We start from the raw sequence: 9,395 nt of genomic DNA, 5'->3' as shown, positions 1-9,395 counted from the left end.
GAGGTGGGTGTAGGACAAGACCGTTTGGAGGCATGAAGTTTATGTGGGATTAGTGGGGAATCTGGCAAGGGCATATGAGTTTATGGAGAGGGGAGAGCCCTGTGGGCTGGGACATACGAATTTCAAGTACAGAGGATCAGGATGATGGCGTCACTTCTCTCCAGTTGGGTCGTCTTGAGGTTGTGGGCCCAGGCTTGCTGAGTGTCAGGCTGTTGGGCTCAATTCAGTAGTGAAGTTACTAGAATGTTGCAGTTTATTTGCACAGAGCTATGCTGAGATAGCTTTGCCTGTGCTTCATGCTTTAAGGGGGGGGGGGGRGGCAGGGGAAGTTGTCCCTGGACAGCATAGCTGAATCACTGGTTTTCTCCCTCGGCCTGGGAGAGTCAATGGTCTGTGCAGGGAATGGTTCCAGTTTTTCTCACTCAGCAGCCCCTGATGCTGTTTCTTTGAGATGGGATTGACAAAGCTACTACCTGAAGCAGATGTCACTGAAGGTGCCTGGCACTCCTCCACTTAGGGAGCACACAGGCAGCAGGACCTAACAGCATCCTCATAGCTATGCATGCACGTGAGAAAAGCATGGTTGAAGTGCTGGGAACCTTCTAGCCTTTGTTTGGGGGAGAGCAGAGACCAGGTTTGCTTCAAGGGCTCAGGTTCTGTGTGTTGCTTAATGTGATGCTTGACTTGCAGCTCCTGGACCTCATGCACACCTTGCACACTCGAGCAGCCACCATCTACAGCTCCTGGGCAGAGGAGCAACGCCATCTAGAGCCTGCAGGGAGGAAAATCGAAGCAGATTCCCGAACTTTGTGGTCCAACTGCTGGTGTCCTTTGTTACAGGGTAAAGCCACCCCTTGTGATGAGAGTCAGGATAAGGCAGCACTGAGGACAGTTGAGGAGCCAAAGACTAACTGCAGAAAGCAGAAGGAGGTTGTTTTTAGGGTCTGCTGTCATTGAAAAGGGACTTGGGTCTGATCCAGAAAGGTGTCTTTAGCGTGAGTTAGCTACCAGTTTACTCCTGGACCTGACAGCAGGTTCCCAATCTGTGGCCTTGAACAAGTATAATCTTTTTTTTTTTCTTTTTTTTCTTTTTTTTTCCCTCCATGCAGAGTATTTGGTCTTTATTAGCCTCTTCATCCTAGGCTGGGAGCATTGTGGTGGTGGTTGTAATATCAGGTGACACTTTCCTGGGGCAGTGGGGATGTGCACCTCCCTTGTGGGCTTTGCCCTGAATCCCTCTCTTGCAGGTATTGCCTGGCTGTGCTGTGATGCCCGACGCCAAGTGCGGATGCAGGCTCTCACTTACTTGCAGCGAGCCCTCCTGGTTCATGACCTGCAAGCACTGGATGCCCTGGAGTGGGAGTCCTGCTTCAACAAGGTAACTTCCTGGTTGAGCTGGACATGTGGACAGCAGTGTCCTGAAGAGCAATGTTGTAACACAGGAGTGGCAGAATGGTGTCCTAATGCAGCACTGCCTTCTTGGGCAGCTTCCTATTTTACCACAAGAGACAAAGCTTTGCCAGCTCTGTTCCCATGAAAAGCTTCTCTCTGGTTAGGCCTCTGACAGAACCTCTTGGAGGATTGAAATGAATCCACTTATTTTGACTTGACACTGCTTCTCGCATCTCTGTCTAGAAACAAGTTCCAAAAGTCAACTCCTTCCTGTAATGTTGCCTTTGTAAATATCATTACCATGAAACATCCGTGTCAATGGTCCAACAGGTGCTGTTCCCTCTGCTAACCAAGCTCCTTGAGAACATCAGCCCAGCTGATGTTGGAGGGATGGAAGAGACCAGGATGAGAGCTTCAACTCTGCTTTCCAAGGTAAGCATGGACCTGTTGCCTGAAAGCTCGGGGAAGACCATGTGCATCAAGACGACCATACTGTGTTTGCTGTATTAGCTTCTTGGCAGCTCTGATCCATGTAGGTGTCAGTTTGCTAGCCTAACTGACCTCAGTGCTGGGCTTCTCCACTGCCTTCTGCTGCCAGGACATGCCTTCTTTCCAGAACTGTCTCCCTGATCCTGGCTTGCAGAAATGCTGTCAGTAAGGAGTTTGTGACTTTTGAAGGATGGAGATGCACTGGAACAGGTTGCCCAGAGAGGTTGTGGAGTCTCCTTCTCTGGAGATATCCAAAGCCTGCCTGGATGCAACCCTGTCTAACATGCTCTAGGTGACCCTGCTTGAGCAGGAGGGTTGGACTAAATGGTATCCAGAGGTCCCTTCCAACCTTACCAATTCTGTGATTCTGGGAGATGATTGTTTCACCCAGCATTAGTTGGGGATGGTTGGTTCTAGTGGTGATATGAGGCAAGTCAGAAGCTTGTAGTACAGCCCTAAACCTTAAAGGACTGGAAGAAGTGGTGATACAGACCTGAGTGGTCTCATGCAAAGGAGATGAGATCCACTCCTGCATGTATAACTCAGAGGAGTGGCAGCATCTGCCATCTCCAGCTGGGCCTGTGCATACTTCTAGGTTGTCACAAGGAAGGTGAATTCTAGATTTGCAAGACTGGCTGTTGAGCTCTAGGTAGCAGCCCTGATGCTACTGTTTGACAGTACTTGTGCTCTTTTGTAGGTGTTCTTGCAGCATCTCTCCCCACTGCTCTCACTGACCACCTTTGCTGCCCTGTGGCTGACAATCCTGGACTTCATGGACAAATATATGCATGCTGGCTCCAGTGACTTACTGGTAAGTGCCTGTCAGTTTCCAGCTGAAAGTGATGCTGCAGTGCCTTTAACAACTGTTCTTGGGATGTGGTTTTGTTTTGTTTTTGTTTTGGATTTTTTGGGGGGGAGGTATCCCTTCCCTTCCAAAACCCCCTTGTTCCATGGTCTGTTGCTTTGGCTTCTGTTCCCAAGATCACTTATCTGTTTTGAGCACTTATTCATTGCTGTATGTCCCCTCTCTGTGTCCTAAGGAGTGTCTCTGATTACAGCTGGAGGCCATTCCAGAATCTCTGAAGAATATGCTACTTGTAATGGATACAGCTGGGATATTCCACAGTGCTGACTCACGGACAGGATACTCAGATCTTTGGGAAATCACCTGGGAGCGAATTGACTGCTTCTTACCTAGGCTGCGGGATGAGCTCTTCAAACAGACAGTTATCCAGGGTATGGAGGGGTAAAGAACCCCAAGAGAACCAGGTTTTGGGCCCGGTGCTTGTACTTCCTCTACCACCCAGCTGAAGTAGTACCTGAATATTGGTGAGATGATAGGTGCAGGAGGTCCTCAGAGTTTGGTGTGAAAAGGGCAAACTAAGAGTGGGGAAAAGGGTGAACAAACTGCTGCATGGGCTGACTAGTTGTTTCATTTGTCTAGATACTGTCCCCAGCGTAGCAGTGGAGCAACATCCTCAGAAATCAGTAGTATCTGCCTTGCCCCCTTCTCCTGCAGGGGATGTGAGACCAACTGCCCACATGGCACCTTTGGAGAAGTCATGTGAAGTGGGTGCCAGTGGTGAGTTCCATTTTCTTCTTTATGGTATCGTGATCCTAGCAGAGTGGTGTGGATCTGCTTTTCCTTGGTTTAGCATGATCTACAGGGACCAGGTCTGATTTCTTGTGGAACTGTTGTGCTTGCAAATGAACAGGTTCTGTCTTTCTCGCTGATGTTAGCTGGGTGGGCAGAGGCTAGAGCAGAATGCCTGATCGGCACCTGCTTCTTGAGGCCTCGTATGAAGGTATGTGGAAGGGGAGAAACAGAGTAAGGCTCTTGAGCTGGTCTTCAGCCCTGCTTAGCTCAGAGCTGAAAGGTGACTTTATCATGGCCTGTGTAAGGATCTGCTTTGTTCTCTGTATTTTTCCAGAGTCTGAGAGAGCCGCTGCACCCAGTTCACCCAGCGTCAGCACCCCTGCCTCTCCTCCTTTCTCAGCATCAGCTCCAACGAAGACAAGCCCAGTTACAGACATACCTCCTACGACAGCACAGCCGCCACTCATCCTGCAGCCTCTTGCCTCTCCTCTGCAAGTTGGGGTGCCACCTATGTCTCTGCCGATCATTCTGAACCCAGCACTAATAGAGGCCACCTCTCCTGTTCCACTCTTAGCTACTCCACGGCCCACTGACCCCATGACAACCTCTGAAGTCAATTAGTTTGAGGGGTCTGAGAACTCTCTGCTAAGGAAGCTCTGTGGTGAAGGATGCTGGCCAAATGTTCTGTAGTAGTGGGCGTGTTTTAGAAGATGATGTTGACATGAGCAAAAGGGCAGTTGCTTCAATCCCCTTGAAGCATATCAGGTTCTGCTCCCTTCTTGAGGCAATTGCCCAGAAATCCCTGGCTGCTGTCTTCTCAGAGGCTTGCCCAGTTCCACTTACCAGTCTCTTCCTTGCCTTCACAATCTCAGGGGCCAGGCAGTACCACACTCAGCAGCCTGGGACCAAGCCACCACCACTTCATCTGGTGAGGAGAGGAAACTCTTTGATGTAACATCAGAGATGGGCTACAGTACAGACTGCCTCTCTGATTAATCAGTCCAGTTCCTAGACTATTCCTAAGCTTTTCTGCCCATGCTTCTGATCGCACGGCTTTGTTTGAGCTCTGGGCATGCCTGGGTTCAGCAGGGTGAGAATTTTGCCTATAAATATGGATCAGTTACAGTCCAGCTCCCAACTTGCTATGTAGGACTTCGTCTGCTGTAGTTGTATGCTTTCCTTCTGGGACATGCATCAGCAATCCAGTAGCGAGATACGGGGCAGGGAAGCCTCGCAGGGGCAGTGCTGCCCTCCTGCCTTCTCCTGTGAACATACTACAGCTTTCTGGATGGAAGGGTCAGATTCAGACATCTCTGCCTAGTTAAGCAGGTGAGAAGGAAATGCAGAGACCTGAGAGCTGAGCACTGTGGCTATCTCTCAAACAGCACGTGGGAGCTACTCTCCCTGTGGTGCACAACAGTGCTGTGTTGTTCACACCATGCTACATTGGGGTGTCCCGCGCCAGGGCTGTTTTCGGTTCTCAGGAGATCTTACATTCCTCTTTACCTTGGGAAGGTGCTGGGATCTGGGGCACTGGCTAATAGATGCTTGGCAAGCTCTGCTGTGCTGAGGAATGGCCTTTCTCTTGGGAGCTCATGCAGGACTAGCACCCTTCTGCATCTTCTAGGTTTTGGGAGCCCACGTCCTTCTCTCCCTAGAATGATCCCATAGCCTGGAGCTGAAGCCCTGATAGCTTCTCCCTTGCTACAGGGATGTCCTCCTCTTCCACCCCCTTGTGCCCAGAGCAGAGCTGGCAGCCTGGCAAGCACTGCATTTCAGTTCCTTGTCCTCTCTGAATTAGTTGGCTAAATCCTCAATAATACCAATCTCAGAAATCCCACTGGTGACTGGGAGGGGCATTGGGCATGACTTCAACCTGGTATGTACTGTACTGAGAAGAACCTAAGGTTGGGATGGGAGTAGAGCCAGTGTACATAGAGTAAATGGCTACAAATCCAATGGACTTTTTACAGTGTAATAAATACATCCTGTAAATGAACGTTCCAGTGTTGCGCACCTCTTCTGTTGTTCTGCAACTCAGAGCTTTAGGAAGAGTGGCGAGTTTAACTGCCAAGGTGCTGTGCCCTTCTGCCAGCCCCGGCTCGATGTACCAGCATACTCCAGCAATGTGCTCTGAACGTGAGGGGAGCGCAGAGGACTTGCCCTAACAAATAGTCAACTCATCCACAGGACTACAGTGGAGGCTGGCCATTAAGAAGCTGAACAGAAACAGTTCCTGTTGTAGGCAAAGTGGAGCTGTGGCATAATTAGATTGCCCTATTTTTGGCAAGAATCTAGTGTCGGCTCTAAAGTTCCTGGTGTTACACTGGTGTGTACTCATGCTTAGCCGAGACTGAGGGCAGCAACCAGCAGTGAGGAGTCGATGATGCCCTGTGGCATCGGAGCGCACAGTGCTTGGGCAGCCGGATTGCACGTGCCCCCTGCAGAACTCAGGGCAACCTGGCTGACTTCAGAAAAGGGAGCATTTTCTGTCTGATGAGGAAGAAATCCTCATTGCCACTGGCCGGAATCAAACATGGGAAGGGCATAACACCTTGTGGACTCCTCCAGGACTAATCCTAGCTGTGGATACAGACAACCACACGCACTTCCCTCCTGATTTTTTCTGCTTCGTCTTGTGTGAGTTCCACACAGAGAACAAAAGCTGCAGGTGCCTTGAGATAGAGAGGCCATTGATACCCATCAGCAGGGCTGGTTACGTATAGCTGCCGTTCCCTAGCGATACCTCTGGCAGTCAACACGTGTTGAAGCCTCCTGATTTTGAGGATGGTCAGCGTTGGTAGTTCTTAGTGTGTACTGTGAGCAAAATCAGTCTGAGAGGGGAAGCTACAGATACCAGTCAAGATTGCGAGGTATCGATACCTGTCGATAGGGATTGATAATAGGTATGGAAACCAATAGGCATCGATGCCTGTCGAGAGGTATGGATGCCAACAGCAGTAAATGCTTACTGAGGGGAAAATCGCTCCTAGAGCAGAAGCTACAAGTGCCTCTTGAAATCAAGGGGTATCAATGCCTATCGCTAGGGCTGGTGTGTTTAGGTACCGCCTGGGCTGAGGCCCTGGGGCAGTGCCAGGGCTGGGGCACCTGGGGTGGTGCTGAGCGTCTGTGAGCTGCACCCCGGGCTGAAGTGCCTGGGGCATTCTCCAGGTCCTGCAAGCCACCCCCAGGGCTGAGGTGCCAGGAGAGGCACGGGGGTCCTGTGAGCCTCTCCCTGCTCCTGGGGCACCAAGGGCAGCATTGGGGGTCCCATGGCCACCCCGAGGGCTGGGGCACCCGGGGTGGCCTCAGGGGTGTATGAGACACCAACGCCATCCCTAGCTCTGCGATTCCAGAAGGCTCCTACTGGCTTGATAAGGGGAAGAGTGTTTAAAAACTTGGAGTTTGTCTGAATTGTGTAAACAAAAAGTCTAACTGTTGCGTAATGGCAGCGTGATGCTCGGGGTAGGAAAGTCCCGTTAACAAGTCCTAGTTCTTTTACCGTATCCTGCTATTATTTATGTACACTTCACCATTTCTTGAATGCTTTTGCTGCTGTTGCTCTTTCTTCCTCACCTTCCACTGCTTCCAAAATCAGTCTCCTTCCAGTGTCCTTAGACATTTTCATCCATGTATATGAATCCTTCCAGTGCCTGCCCATTGCCCTTTTCTATCCAGCCCATATCTCTGTTTTGTATTTCTAAGGCTTGACTTCTATTTACACTCCTGTTTTTCTAAGTTGTCTCCAAACTGCTTGCTGAAACCTTGTCCACTTTAGCTGATTAACTCCAAAACCATTGCTCAACTGAAAACTGCTTTCATGGCAGCACTGCTGCCCTCTGATCCCGAGGACAGTCCTTTGACTGTTTGGAGTCCTGTCAGCTAATGGCTCAGTTTTTCCAGCTGCCTGGTTGTTTGGGGGATGCTACATTTTTTAAATTGTGTTTACAAACACGCTCTCTTCTTAGAGTGCTACATCTTAAATCAGGCAAATATGGTGCAAAGCAAAAGCTAGCAGAGGAAACTGCAGGAAAGGAGACTGGAATGGAAAGAATGTCGAATGGATATACAGGCAGAATTGCACTTTAAATGGTTTTCACTAAACAACTGCAATCAGGAGTGGATTGAAAAAATGACAAATTCATTTCTACATTGGTGTTTGGATTTTGGAATAAAGAGGTTTCATGTGCTGCTACAGAAAAAAATAGGAACATACTCTTTTTGGTGCAAGCTCCTCAAAGGAGATGATGGGATCAACTGAAAGGTGGTGAGTGCTGTAATGTAATTTTATTGTGTCAAATCTCTCAAACTCTATTTGTAGCAAACTGCCTAAAAGGCAATCATACGGTCAATGACGGCTGGTGTTCACACGTTCACAGCACTGCCCTTTAATGTTGTCTCAGCATATACCTTTTCTAGACGTGGATTTCTCTTTCACTTGTGTAGGTCTGACTCACCGTTGTTCCAAACGAGGACACTGGCCAGATGTCACGGTAGTTTGGGTTCACTTTCCTCTTGCTCTAAATTACATGCAGAACTTCTGCAACCGAAACCGAATAGAAATAATTATCAGGGATATGAATGTGTCAGTATGACAGTTTATTGTGGAACTGGTGTTTTCCTTATGGGCAGGAAGCTTTCAATTAGGAGAAAGATCTATTAAAAAATAAGTCCAGACTGTAAACAGGCTTGACACTAGAATCTGGGAGTAAATGCAGAAGCTGAAACAAAGCTCATTTTAGTGAGATTTGATTTAAAACAAAACCAAAACGACCCATCTGCTGAGTGTGCACAGAAGACCTAGACTAGAGGAAGTTCCTAGAAATGCCAGCAGTTGAAACTCCTTTGGAAAAGGAGCTTAAAATCTCCTGAAGATGTGCCCCCCTGCTCTTTCCCACCGCCCCCGCGTGCAAAGCAGCTTCTTGGCAAAGGCTGCTGCCGTGGCAGTGCTGGCGCTGGCCGGGGGGCTGCGAGAGAGGGAGGGTCGGGCCCCCGACCACAGCCGGGAGGAACACAGAAGGCACCTCCAGCAGTGCAACAGCGCAAACTCCTGTAGCAAATGGTCTGGGAAAGGGCTGGAGCCTGGATGCGCTGCAGAGCGAGGGAAAACCCGGGGCCTTGAAATGCAGCCGAGGCTGCGGTTCGCTTGCAGGCAGAGGCGATTCCCCAGAGACTACAAGTCCCAGCGTGCAGCCTACTGCAGGAGCCGCCGCCGGCGGGAGGCCGAGGCGGTGGGCAGCAGCGGGGCGGCAGCGCTGTGCCCGGGGCCGCGCTCCTCGGCGCAGGCCGAGGCGGGTGACTGCCCCGGCCGGCTCGTATCGGCCAAAGGGACATAAAAAGCTGCGGGCTTCGCGAGCGCCGGCCGCCGAAGCTGTGCCTCTGCGGGGCCCGGGGCTACGCGCCGCCCTGCCGGGGCGCGGGCCCGCGGGCAGCAGCCTGGTGCCGAGCTGCAAGCAGGGAATCGTGCCTTCTGCTCCCTCGGCACGGACTTGCTGCTCTGCCAGGGGAAGTCACGCTTCCTCTCCTGTTTTCAGTTATCCACTGAGAAAATGGGAAACTTCTTCAGGCAGCGGGGTTGGTGGGCAGCTGCTGACCATAGTAACCAGTTGAGCAATCTGCAGAGAGTGTTGGGGACAGGAGAGGTCAAGCTAAACGAGGAGAGCTTGTGCACGGCCGGTAGCTTATGCCGTTACGTAGCCGCAGTGTCCGCTAGCCGTGTGGGAGAAGCCCAAAATGAGCCCCGGCAGTGGGGCACGCGGCGCGCTGCTGCCGACGCCGTTCCCCCAGTAAAGCCCCCGGCCCGGCCGGCGCAGGAGGCCAGCGAGGCCGAGAGCTGCCCGCCGAAGGTGGCGGCTGCCGGGCGCCCGCGGGTGCAAGGCAGTCGGGGCGGCGGCGGGGTCCCCAGCGCCCCGCAGCC

General features: G+C 51.2%; 1 protein-coding gene across 3 annotated transcripts in view; it reads left to right on the top strand.

The window, feature by feature from the left end:
* The window catches only part of GBF1 (golgi brefeldin A resistant guanine nucleotide exchange factor 1), a 110,536-nt gene extending 105,059 nt beyond the window's left edge, over positions 1 to 5,477 (top strand). For 2 of the 3 annotated variants that reach the window (XM_085312185.1, XM_085312184.1), the window contains exons 33-39: positions 691 to 841; positions 1,248 to 1,378; positions 1,723 to 1,824; positions 2,579 to 2,692; positions 2,940 to 3,117; positions 3,326 to 3,463; positions 3,813 to 5,477. In XM_085312185.1, the coding sequence (XP_085168311.1) occupies positions 691 to 841; positions 1,248 to 1,378; positions 1,723 to 1,824; positions 2,579 to 2,692; positions 2,940 to 3,117; positions 3,326 to 3,463; positions 3,813 to 4,099 (1,101 nt within the window). In that variant the 3' untranslated portion in view covers positions 4,100 to 5,477. The remainder of the gene's footprint in view (positions 1 to 690; positions 842 to 1,247; positions 1,379 to 1,722; positions 1,825 to 2,578; positions 2,693 to 2,939; positions 3,118 to 3,325; positions 3,464 to 3,812) is intronic. The other variant, XM_085312186.1, reaches the window with a different exon arrangement.
* The last annotated feature ends 3,918 nt before the right edge of the window (positions 5,478 to 9,395 follow it).

Source organism: Rhea americana, unplaced genomic scaffold, assembly GCF_003343005.1.
Source record: "Rhea americana isolate MKP2758 unplaced genomic scaffold, rheAme1 scaffold_36, whole genome shotgun sequence".
Taxonomy (NCBI): domain Eukaryota; kingdom Metazoa; phylum Chordata; class Aves; order Rheiformes; family Rheidae; genus Rhea; species Rhea americana.
The sequence above is the reverse complement of the archived record's forward strand: the minus strand, read 5'-3'. Positions and strand labels throughout refer to the sequence as shown.